The 13,751-nt window shown below is 33.6% G+C and overlaps 1 protein-coding gene across 1 annotated transcript in view; it reads right to left on the bottom strand.

The window, feature by feature from the left end:
* Window positions 1-13,751, bottom strand: part of LOC128216464 (plexin-A2-like) — an 86,640-nt gene that overhangs the window by 61,868 nt on the left and 11,021 nt on the right. Inside the window, exon 4 of the mRNA XM_052923038.1 lies at window positions 5,558-5,686. Within this exon, the coding sequence (XP_052778998.1) occupies window positions 5,558-5,686 (129 nt within the window). The remainder of the gene's footprint in view (window positions 1-5,557; window positions 5,687-13,751) is intronic.

Below are 13,751 nucleotides of genomic sequence, written 5' to 3'. Positions count from 1 at the left end.
AAATTTAAGATATGATATTATGGCCAATCTGAGTTATGTTTTACAGTAGGGATGATTTATTTGTTGACTTCATCAGTTGGTACTGTTTTATATCAATAATATCCCACAGTCACATTTTACACGGACAGTATCACATTTGGAGTACATCTGATGATTTACAGATATTAGACATATCATATTCATATAAGTCGAAATTCTCCATGACAGAAATATGATAGGGTTACTATCAACCAAATCAAATTACAGTTTGAAGTATGCCATAACCTTTGCTCAAGATACATTCCATAGACATAAAAACAGTTTAAAGAATGTTCGTTTGTCATTGCAGATGAGGGTTTTGATATCAAAACCCACACCAAATGGACAATAAAATTATGACACGCGATCAAATCAAAATAATAAACTGGGTGATTACATGCGCCATTATGAAGACTGTCAACTGCAAACATGTCATTGATATCCCTATAGTTGGAAGCACTTTAAACATCTGCAGGAAGTAATGTTATTCTAACAAGCAAATTCAAGGATTGATATGCACCGCCTAATGATTCATTGTCCAAGATCCGAAAATGAATTGGGTAAATACCGAAGTATGAGATTTGCTGTTATGAGCTATTTATACCATTTATTGATATTTGCTTCATATAGTTATATTAGTGAAAACAACAGTTATAGCTTAAGAATGGCACTGTCTCAAAAAATGCAAGTTCTATTAGGATTTCAGGGGATGACACACTGTCAGGTTGTACATTAGCCATGTTTTGAGAGCGCACACCGTAAATACAATTTTTTGCCAATTCAAGGGTCATAACTCTGAAATGACTGATGCGACATGGCTGGTTATTCAACCTGACAGACATATTCTGCCCATACACATTCTGACCAAATTTGGTGATGATAAAAGCTTATTGATCAGACAAGGAAGACTGCTTTTAGGTAATTTCTATAATTAAACAGCAATAACTCTCAAATGACTGGAGCAATATGGCTGGCTATCAAACAACTTGATATTATGTCCATTAACATTCTGACCAAAATTGGTGATGAATGAATAAAGGTTTCTAAAGTTATTGATCAGGCTAGACTGATTTTAGAGGTCATTTCTATAATTAAAGGGCAGTAACTCTTGAGCAACTGAATGATAGGCTGGTAAACAAAATTGTCCAAGATATTATACCCGCTTGATACAGAATGTTGTCCTTACCAACATGGTAACAACGTATTACAAAACAGTTACATCGACGTCACCCACTATACCCATAATATTATAAGGGGTGAATGCGAAAAGAGGTTCTAAGTGGGTATACATCTACGTCACCCTCTATACCCATAATATTATAAGGGGTGAATGCGAAAAGAGGTTCTAAGTGGGTATACATCTACGTCACCCTCTATACCCATAATATTATAAGGGGTGAATGCGAAAAGAGGTTCTAAGTGGGTATACATCTACGTCACCCTCTATACCCATAATATTATAAGGGGTGAATGCGAAAAGAGGTTCTAAGTGGTTACATCTACGTCACCGACTATACCCATAATATTATAAGGGGTGAATGCGAAAAGGTTCTAAGTGACATGAAATAAAGAAGGAGATAGAACCTTTTCGCTTTCGCCCCTCAGGCCCGCCGCGGCGGGTTGCATATCGCTCATGTATAATTTAGTTGTGGTAGCAATAAATATTACTTGAGCAATCGTTATGGGGCTTGATATACATGTATATATTATCACATGTTAAAAGTGTACTAAGTTTCATGGAAATAACTCGCACTGGTTTATAATGAATCATGGTGAAAATTCAAGTCTTGCACAACAATCTCGATGCCAATGACAAAAAAAGCTTTGACAAAACCTCTACATTTTCTTATGAAAAAAGACCAGCTAAAGATGCTACTCTGTGCATGCATGCTATTTGCATATCCCATCAACATGTTTTATCACAGAAACAGTGGCATGAGATATAAAATAGCTATAATTTCTGGAGAAACATGCTAAAACTCTGATAGTGTCAGGCAGTTTTTGAGGTAGCATCTTTATTATTCTGCTGTAACAGGTGCATTTGCTCATCTACAGAACTGAATTGGACTTGTATTTCACGTGCTTGAGTTCAATTCGGCTATTATCTCGAGAAATTAAGAAGCAATCTAGGCCTATCAGCAAATTTATGTCCATATCTGGGCTTATCAGCTCCGATGCTGTCCATTTATTGCAATATAATCATTTCCGATATAACTTATGGGGGAAATTGAAGGAATACTTTATTCTTAAAATTTCGTTAAATTGTCATTCATCTTTCTCCAAGGGAAAGTAATTGTAATATTTCAAATGATTAAATTTCTTTGAAAAAATTTTTTGTGTGGATCTTGCAGATTATATAGAGACAGAAAATAATGTATACACCCTTTACTTTGAATTGTCAGAGATTATTCAGATATATATCCTATATAATTTAATATAATGCAAATAAATGGTCCATAAATATTTTTTTTTCGAATTTCAGATCAATTTTAAAAAGTGACACATTTTATGGACAAAACTGACAAAAATCATACAGCACTTTATCATCCGTCAGGTCTGAGACAACTTAAAACTCATGACTCATTATAAAATATGGCTTTAAATGGATGCAGAAAACAAAGCGTGGCTACATAATAGCACTTCACGAGTCCTTGAATAGTTTTTACAGATTGCACTTCTTTTAAGATGACAACGTCTGACCCTAAACCTCTCGAGAGAAACCTTGTCTAAAAGCCTCCCTTTATAGCCAAGCCTCCTCGTGTAAAAAGATATGCGCGCAAAATTTACAGCACACACTCAGCAACCTAAAAATAATGTATTTTGATCATCAACGATATGCATGTCAAATGTGGAGGTTTTATTTAGCTAATCACTGTGACATTGTCGCATAAGGCTTCACCACAATTGTCATTGTGCACTTCGGTGTAATCTTCGAGAACGAAATCTCCGTTTCATTGGCAAACAGGAATTAACTGTTCCGTTGAATATTTTTAATGACATTTTATTCCTTTTAGATAACCTGTCTGACCCCAAAAAATAATGTTTTTCTGAAGCAAGTTTTGATGGCCTCAATGATAATTAAACTAGAAAAATGTGTCAGTGCATCATATTTTTGACATTTTTTGCGAAACATTGGACCTACCGAAGGAAAACGTCAAATACATGAACAGATTATCTAATTATTGTAATTACTTTAAATGCCTTTAAATTTGAAATATTCAACTCAAAGATTTTTGTCATGTAAAGCAATTATTAAATATTTATGAAATTAAGGGGCTTTATTTTTTATCGTTCATTGTTAAGCATTTTGGCGGTTTTGGCTGATTTATTTTAATATATGAATGAGTGCCTAACTAAATCAATATCTATCACATGTAATTTGCGCGATCATACATAGCATCAAGTTACAACCCATTACCCCGAAAATGCAACAATCGGAAGAAATTAGCCCCTATGACGTCAGTTAATGTCACCCTCAGAAACAAGGCCCTGACAGATCGCTGCTCAATTCTCAGAACATGATCTGTCTTCTAGAGACAAGATACATAATACAACTCCGAATATACCAACAACCGCATAGTGACAAACCCGGAAGATTTTTTTTTGCACTTATAACATGTACCGCTTTCAATTGATTCAGAAAAATTTACTTTAATTTACTTTTTGCCTGAACCATCATTCTATTAGGCATGAACTGTCTGTTAAAAGCAAAATGTCTATTTTCTTAAAGCAAATCTTAATATTTGTGCTTTATTTTAATCTATGCACATAACTGGTTTTCTTATAAAATAGCAAGAATACAAATATTTTAACAAATTGAAATAATTATCCTTTGAATTGAGGTGAATTTTCAATACAAAAAGGGCATCAAAACACTATAATTGAAATATTTGCTGTCTAGTGACCTCATTTTTTTTTTTACAGTCATTTACTTTTAAAGCTTAAATGTTATAGACATCCAGTTCATTATTTGTTTTGTTTTTGGATAACAGAATGCCTTTACCACTATCAGGTTTAAACCATTAAACGATTTGCGTTAAAACCATTGCACTCACTTCAATATGCATGTCCATTAATAAAGCTTTCAAAGAACATTAGTGGAGGTCTTCAAGGTGCATCGAGTCAACATTTCGCTCAATGGAACAGCTAACCGAAGTATGCATGGAATTTTAAGGTGTATTTAATTTCCTTATCGCGAGGTATATATTTACACGAATGTAATTGAGGCTAAATATATTGCCAAGTAATTAGATATAAGTGTCAACTTGTTCCGAAGTTCATGCGAATATGCTTCATTAATAACCATGTCTGATCAATTTGAAATAAACTGCAGCCTGCCTCCATACTTTATGATAACATATTTGAGAGTTTCACTATTCAGGCTGTTTGTATTTATATATAAAATTGGACCAGAATAATAGAATGTTTGCATTACAGAATAATTATAGAATAATATCATTAAGGATGAAAACAGACCGACAATCCAACCCCGGACATTCTCTAATTTTAGTTTCAGTTTGAGGGAAGCCCAAAGCAGGGTAAAGGGACTTGGACCCCTGTTGAATTTTTTTTCCAAAGCCAGTTATGTCCATTTTAATGTTACCTCTTACTATTGAATATAACTGCAAATGAACTGCCAGAATACTAAATTACCAACTGTATGATTTTCTGAAATTGAAAACTTTCAATCCAAAGTTCGGGATTAAATAACATCCCTGTGTATAAATATAATTATAAAAGAAATGACGATGCAAGTTCACAATTTCAGTTTACATATTAAAGACTATTATTACACCATTAATGCAATGATCTGAACAGTAAAGTCACTAAATCATTTAGTAAATAAATATCATAACAATTTTATCACCGCAAAGTTTTTTTATTCTGAAGTAAGACATGAAAACCAAAGCATTGCAAAATACAGAAATACACGTTGGTATGTTAAACATCCACATTTTCCTTTTATGTCGAAAAACAAACTATATCATATCATACAACCCCCATAAAACACCAGCAGCAAGGATAAAATGTCAGCGTTTTTGTTTGCGATTATTAATGAGGAAGACAAAAGTGCTAATTAATGATTTTTCGATACATTATATGCATGTTATTGTTTTATTGTGTTCCATAATTTTGATTGTGCATGTACACAACTGTTATTTTCATAGTAAGAAAAAACTTGTCGAGCAAAGATCTTTATTAAGCGTTTACCTATGGTCAAATTCTTTAGTTGTTATTTACTTCTTAAAGATATTATCTTAGCATTTTCAACAACATTCTGATCTCTAAGTCCCCTAGATATTGTGTTATTTTTATTTGAGTGACAAGCCAGCTAAATATAATACTGCCTCAGGTGACTGAATTTTACTTTGATGATGGAATTTACTTTCTAATGAAGTGTATAAAATCGCAAATATATTCTTTACTGTGGCAAAGACTTTTTAACAACCACACATCAATATGCAGTTAATTAATAAAGCTTGGGATCTCACAATTCAGGCACAACCTGTATTGCGTTGAAATATTAGTTTAGTCTTACCTTGTTCTCAGACATGACGTAGAGGTACTTTTCTGTCAGGTCAACGAACATGTCGGGCTGTATCGCCTCGTTTGGGGCCAGCGTGACTGTCTCGTACGGCAAACCAAGGCTCTGAGTGTCCATAGAAATCTGGAAAAATAACAGAAGTTGAAAATTGAAATATTCAAAACTTAACATCTATACAAACAAGGACTGCAAGATGAGGCCAATGCCTGTCTGTTTGTTTCCTATGTCCACCAAGGGGCATAATTCAACATTTATCATTGCCAGAGTGAAGGAACTTGCAATACGCAAGTGTGTTATCCATATGATCATGTGTACCAACTTTGGTTCACATGAGACAATCTCAGGCAATATAACAACTGGACCAATCATCAAGAAATTCTGATGAATTCAACAATGCTACAATAAATATCTCCCTGCCATCTTACATCATTATTTAAGAGTACATTTTAAACTCAGCGCTCAACATCTAAAACACATGTTCAAACATAAATAGAATATTCATAATGATTACAGTCATTATCTTGTCTGCAGTAAACAAGATTTCTACCTCATATTGTTTTGCCATTTCATTCCAATCTTTTTTCAAAAGCAAACATCTTCTGAAGCATTAAGTATTAGAAGGAGCCTCTCTTGAAACTACTCAGATCCATCTTACGTTTTTTTCCCTGTAATATCTATAAAATATTACATCAAATGCTTAACAATTAAGTACATGCCTCTAGAATTGAAGAGTTCTAAAAGTAAACATAATTTATAGCAAAAACTAGCCCCTTCTATTTAATGTCTATTAGTACGAGTGTTAATCAGAGAAAACAATTATACATAATCATTCCCATAAATTAATGGCCGGAAAAAATGCTCTCATACAATTAACCTAATTATGTGGAATATGTCACAATAAACTGTTGGATCACACCATCCCCCCCCCCCGACTGATATTTATAATACAGTGACATGTATATTATATATTATAATTTTTCTAACACCTGGAAATGATATTCATAGATACGATAATCTAGGTCAAGTGTTTGAGGTCAAATGATGTTCAAGGTAAAATGATGTTGGTCAAATGATGTTCAAGGTCTAATGATGTTTTCAAGGTCAAATCATGTTCAAGGTCAATATCACCCTCAATTGATGAAGAGGCACAATTGGACAAGTATTCAGTCTCCCTTTCACACATGATCACTGTCGCTGGTAACATGTACACTAAGTGTCATGTGAATAACTTGAACACATTGTGAGTAATTACCAGATTCAAGTTTTCCATAGCATTGCCAACACAATTACAACATGTGTGCCCCCTTCCCCAGGAACCAAACACACCAACCAATGGAATTGATTGATGATGGTGGTGGTGGAGGTGGTGGTGATGGTGGTGGTGGTGGTGGTTATGGTGGTGGTGATGATGATGATGATGACGACGACGACGATGATGATGCTGATCATGATGATGCCGATGATGATAATGATGATGACAACGACAACAACAATGATAATGATGAACTACAACTCATATCTTTAGCTTGTTCTTTCCTTCTAATGTTTTTTTGTTTTCTCAGATATGGAAATGCCATCATTAGGACTTCAAACTGACATTAATGGACAAAAGGAATTTCTGGGGAATTCCAGAACTTACACCAACAAACATGCAACCTTGCTGATTATGATCCACAGCCTTAGAATGGGAGAAACTCCTAAACTGAGATCACGATAAATCAGAATTTATTCATGATGACCACAAATTAATGCAAATTTTTATGCTTTTTCTAGATTTGAACAAAAAAACAAAATAAGCTATACAGTAAATCAAGCAAACTTATATAACTTTTTTTTTAAATCTCTTCTGTATAAACAATCAATTTATCAAAATTAAAAATTGACAAAATATTCTGATTGAAACACCAAAGTCTTTGTAGGAAAAACATCAAAGCTTCGATGAAATTACATAAAGATAGGTGCAAATATAGCACCCCATTATCAAGGTTATCAGAAAAATTACATTCATTATATAAATCATTTTGCAGACCTAATGAATTCTGTCAGCCTTCTTCTGTTGATGACATGTATGAACTTTACAAGAATTTAGCATTTGATAAATCTAGGATAACCCAGGATATCAGGCATGTGCCTACTGTGATACAGCTAATTCACAGAATGTATAGGCTGATAAGCCATTAGGCAGACCAGCCCTTCAATCAAAGTGAGGAGATAAGACTGACCATGACTGCAGGTATCTGCTGGGTCAAGGTGTGACCTTGTATATATAAATGAAGGATGAGTCAAGTGGGATTAATGCATTAATAATAATAATAGAGATTATATATAATGAGTTTCTCCAGGTTTTCAGAAGTTAATAACTCCTAGGTTCGTATTTAGTCATTCTAGCAAGAAACAGCATAAACTGTTCAATAATCACATAAGACAATTCAGGTTAGTGTATGTTTTGTGTATAATATTATATTATATAAAGCCTAAAAATGTATATATTATTTCAAAGAAAACAATCAAAGCCCTAAAATATTTAATCTTAGAAAATCTTTTATTCCAACTAAATAAAAGAAACATGTATATATTATCTTGATAATGGAATGACCCATTTGTTCATATCTAGAAACCATTTTTACCTAGAAACCATTTTTTCCTCGAAAATTTTCACAATAGAAGAATTGTCTGATAAGCCTTCACAGTTTTGAAAAATTGACCCTGTTACTTCAACACCTTACGGAAAATTGTGTAAATGTTTAGGCTACCTTTTGGCAGGGAATAGACATATAACCTCTGTACTAGATCCAAAATGTAATCATTCCAATAATACAACCTGCTGTGCCTTGTTATTTGTAGAATTTCCCACATATCTACCTGACTTGTATCATGTGCTGATGAGAATTTTCACATACCTACTGTTTGGGGATGAATCAAAATAGATTATGATGCCATTATATTTATTAGTTTTGTATCATAAAACATATATTTAGGACTAAAATGTTACATAACAAAAGCACAGAATATAATGACTATGCTCACCAGCTTTTCTTAATCAGGCAAGGGACATAACTTCACAAATATTCTAGCCAGACTTGGATTGTTATGAGTAATGGGATTCGTGGTGTTCACAGCTACACTTACGATAACCATACCTCAAAAATATTTGTCCTTGTAAACATATTCACCAAGTTTTTTTGATTATATCTTGAATGCATATGGCTTTCAAAAATGGCCAATTTTTAAAACTGATCGCATATCAACGCTGACTCCAGCAACGCCACCACCTACCCTGACATTAAGGCTATGACAATATCACATCATTATTACATCACAATACTCGCTGTTTACTTTCACAAGCCGAAACTGGGGTGATCTTAATTAAGTTCTACAAGTACTTTTGTAAGAAGTAGAACAAAAAATTAAGAACCTGTGAACTCCAAATGTTACTATCAGCAATAAAAAAACTTTTGTGGCTCAGAGACTGCCAGAAAATTTGTTTTCTAAGCACCAATTTAGCGATTTTCTAAGCTACATAACAAATATCGATTATCTTTGCAAGCAGGGGTAAATTGAATTAATTAAGTCATTTGTCTGAAAATACTTGAAAATGCAAACACATCATATTTTGTACAAGCTAGTGCATATATTAACACTATACATGGAGGGGGTGGGGGGGTAGTTTAATTACGACATTACACACGAATACAGCATTCTCGAGTGTGGTTTTAATTTCAGATATTTACTCAATGTGATTGAATCATGGATTATGTTGCTGTATGGTTGTTCCCTTCATTTAAAAGTAGCATTTACAAAAAAAAAAATTTTTTAATGTTACATGGCTAGAAAAAGACCCATATTTCTTGAACCCTTAATCACAGATTAAAAATTTTGACCTTTGCATGTGACCTTGACATTTAAAACAGAAGCAAGAGGCATAACCCCACTTGTAACCTCAAAGTGGCTGACAATAAGACCCAAAATTGAGAGGGGATGAAGAGTGGAATGTTTGGAAATGGAGGAGGCAGGAGGGTGGGATTTGGGGGGATTATGGGACATGGACGGTGACACTCAACTTCAAAGAAGGGCAGGTGCAAACACACACAACTCTTTTTCTCAGTTGAAAAGGGGCATAACTCATAAGAAATATTTTAGCAAGCATTATTATATGGGACTCACTAAACATATTAGCACAGTCACAGAACTCATGTTTTCATAGTTTCATGTGCATATCTAACACATATGTTGCCAACACTTATAAAACCATGACGACAGTTATGAAAATACCTCCAACTTTGTTTTTACAAAAACAAAAAAGCTAACATTGAAGTGGCAGATGAATTTTATGAATTTTTTTCATCCTTCAGACTCACTGTGGCTGCTTCACTGTGTGTTTACATGTGTGTAAATATGGTTTCCCCTAATGGGTAAATACCAGGTGTTGTAGTAACTGACATCACTAAAGCAATTAACTAGCAATTAATGGCAGTATTAAATGACTGATGAGTCTTTGTAGGGCATCTGTAACCTTCAATTATTGTGGTCTAATGTGACTGTTATGACTACCAACATGACCTCGAGTCACAATAAAGACTCTATGTTGCTACTTATTACTATAGGGGTGTATTTTAATCAAATATTACATCAAAAGTATGGTAGTCAAAATGCCCCAACCCCTCCCACCTTAAACCTAACATATATATAAAATATATCAAGGCATGAAATGGTCATTGATTCTAAGAAATTAAAGGCTCCAACAATATTTTCTCTATCACATGATTTAGACAATTATTAAAACTAATCCAGGTGCAGAATTTATCAAATGAACAATAGCAATAATATCATGAGATTTTTTGGATTTTTCTTGGCACATCAAGCAGCTGTTGGAAACCAATCTGAAACGTTTCATCTCTACCTGTTTCAAAAGTTAGATGCCCCTCAGGTGGGGTGCTAGCGTAACTTCAAGGCAAAAGTAATTAATTTCATTTTCGCATAATTAATTATCTGTTCATGCAATCAGCACTGTATTATGAGTTCTGTTCACACCACCGTCACAGACACAGACAACAAAAGGCATTCCAGGTGTCATGTTAATATGCATAAGGGAAGCATAAATTATCGGGAGAAAGAACAACAAGAATAATTTTTCCCTTTGATATTTATGTGCCTTTCATTTTACAATAATTTTTTTTAAATAGGCAGCGATTTAAAAAAAAAACTTGTTTTCACCGCCTGTGCCTTACCGTTTCCGACTTGGGGAAATACAAAATCACGTAAAATACCTACTATAATAGGAAATATATATGATTTGTCTTGTTTACGCATACACTTTACAGTATAAGAGTTGGCCTTGAAAAGATCTTGTTTATTTACTTGTTTTTTTTAATTCTTTCATGTAAACTGTATTCACTCAATTGAGAAAATATTTATGGAACAGTTGACACTTATATCACAAGGAGAAACAGCCTTCAGATGGCAGAAATTGGACCAATTGGACCAAGAAAATCCCTGATAGTAAATGTATTTATTTTAATAAGTTGAAAAATTAATATGAAACAGCTGACCAATGCAGTTACAGGGGTGTAGAAATTAATTTAAGTAGCATATCCCTAAAGTAGGCATGGGGGGGGGTCCTCCCTCAGTCTGGGTCAATGGGGCAAAACTCCTTTAGGGTGCTAAAAATCACAACACCCCAACAATCAGTGATTCGGGGGGGGGGGGGGGGGGGGGGAGAGCTCCTAACCATTTCTACCCCCTTGCAAGAAAAATCAAAATCATAGTTTTACATTCATATGAACAAAATTCTTTAAGTTAATACCAGAACCCCACACAAAATCTTCTCATATCTTTCTTACTGTTTGAGTAAACAAACATACATGTAGTTAATTCTTGGATTATATCAGAAAGAAACAACTGTTACCAGAAATGTATGTGAAAACCGATGGGAGTTGTCAGTTTGTCCAAATCAGTGATCAAACATCTATCTTTTCAAAGCCAGCCAGATTGCTGATGAGCCACAAGTGTCAGGTGTTATGTAATTGGGGTAAAGTAGGAATATATATATATATATATATATATATATATATATATATATATATATATATATATATATATATATATATATATTTATGTGCTTGAGATGCCAACCACACAGAGATTCTGAGAGTTTTTATTGTAATCATAGAGTAGGCTTGCGGCATTCAATTAAAACGTGCAACCATTTTGCTTGAACAAAAACAAAAAATATCAAAATTTAGTTTATTAAATGCAAAGCCTGGCATATGAGCCAAGTTCCAATCCATTTTCTGGGTATTGAATAAACCTGTATATTTTTAGGCCAAAAAAAAATGGTTTGGTTAGGGATACATCCTTTTCGAAAATAGGAAGGGTATCAGGCTTTCTATAAGAAGGTAATTGTCATGTTTTTAGAAAGGTGTTATACTGAATAAAGCTTTAAAGTTTTTAAACTACATATTAAAACACAGACTTACTGACAATAAAAACAGTAGGGTTGGCATCTATTTCCTAGCTAGGGTCAGGTAACCTGAACCAAATGTATTTTAAAGGCCTAAGAAGCCACAAGATGATAGCCAACAGCAGAACACTAACAAGGATTGAACCCATGACCTTTTTGTGAAAGATAATCTCATTAATGTATACCAATGCTGGTATTTCAATAGAATATGTCTTCTTTAATGTGAAACATTTCAATGTTTTAAAAATTAACATAAATGGGTCTATTGCATACAAATCGGCAACAGGAATGTATTTTCCTCATGGGAATAAAACTGTCTACATGTACATACATAATGGTTGTGTATACAAAAAGAATGACAAGTTGCAGTTGGATCTTGTGACTCACAGAATATATTTAATGGGAATAACAGAGATGATAATCTCAACCTGTATTATATCACAGATCTCTGATGAAACCGGTTTGAGTCCTTGAATTTCAGAGAAGCATCAATCAAACACACCAAGAGATCATACTAGGTACAACTAAACACATCAAACTACCAAAAACATACCAATAAAGAATCACAGCTGTCTGAGTTCCATTACTAAATTGCTGTGATCTTCACTATTAAACAATTTCTAAGCAATTGCTCAAGAATAATATACAAGGGTACACATTTCAACTGTATTTTACAGAATTATGTAGATTTATCTTACAACCATCACAAAATGAATTTTTTGAAGATTGAGCTCTGATGTTATGTGTTTCAAGAGTCGATCCAAGATGAGTTTAATGATAATTTGTAAATAATATGTTAACAAGTTAAGGTAATGACAAAAAGATGGATTTCCTTGGCTATTACACAATCTTCAAAAAATATTTTCAACCCCAACTAATAGACTGAATATATATAAAAGCTAATGTGGCATAATCAATTACCAAGGTTATCTTGATCGGAATGACTGATAGCCAGGGTAGAATTGCCCAGAAAAAGATCTCATTTAGATGGGTAGTCTGATAAAATTGATGATAAGGATAAATCATTAATTGACCATTAATGAACCATGCCAGTTTCCCACCAATCAAGGCTAGATTTCGACCAATGTTTTCAAACATTGGCAACAATGTTTTCACCCCTGTGTCATTAATTATATTATAAATAACACCACAGGGTTTACATGAAAGTCATTGGCACAAAGAATAAACAATTTATCATAGCAAGTCAGTAATCAACCTTTCAGCAGTTACTGACATGATGAATATCTGACCCCACAGAGGGACAGACTTATTCTTAACAAGAATGGTGAAGTACAAGACATTGCCATCAAAATATTGTTAATAAGACTGATGATGACTAACAAGAGTACCAGATGAGTGCCAATATTCAACAGGACATTTAGCTCAGAACCGACATTGTAAACAATATAAAGAGAGATCTAAAAGATATGATAATGGATATGAATCAGTCTGGAATTCATCTCCTGGCCCCAATATCTTGAAAATTCTGAAGCCCCTAACTGGATCAAGCTAATCAAGCTCATTTTTTTTAATATAATTCTTGATATGGGTACTTCTTTAAGATATTTAAGACTTCAATAAAGAATTATCTTAATGATATTCACAATAAACAATTTTTTATTTAACCAAATCAAATTTAAGTCTGTATTATTGGTATTTAATTTTTTTGGTGTATTTTTTTTTAGAGATTTCAGCAAGAAACAAAGGCATAGAATTTAGTGGGGGTTC

The sequence above is a fragment of the Mya arenaria genome, chromosome 14 (genome assembly GCF_026914265.1).
Source record: "Mya arenaria isolate MELC-2E11 chromosome 14, ASM2691426v1".
Lineage (NCBI taxonomy): Eukaryota > Metazoa > Mollusca > Bivalvia > Myida > Myidae > Mya > Mya arenaria.
Note: the sequence above shows the minus strand (reverse complement) of the source record. Positions and strands in the feature narration are given on the sequence as shown.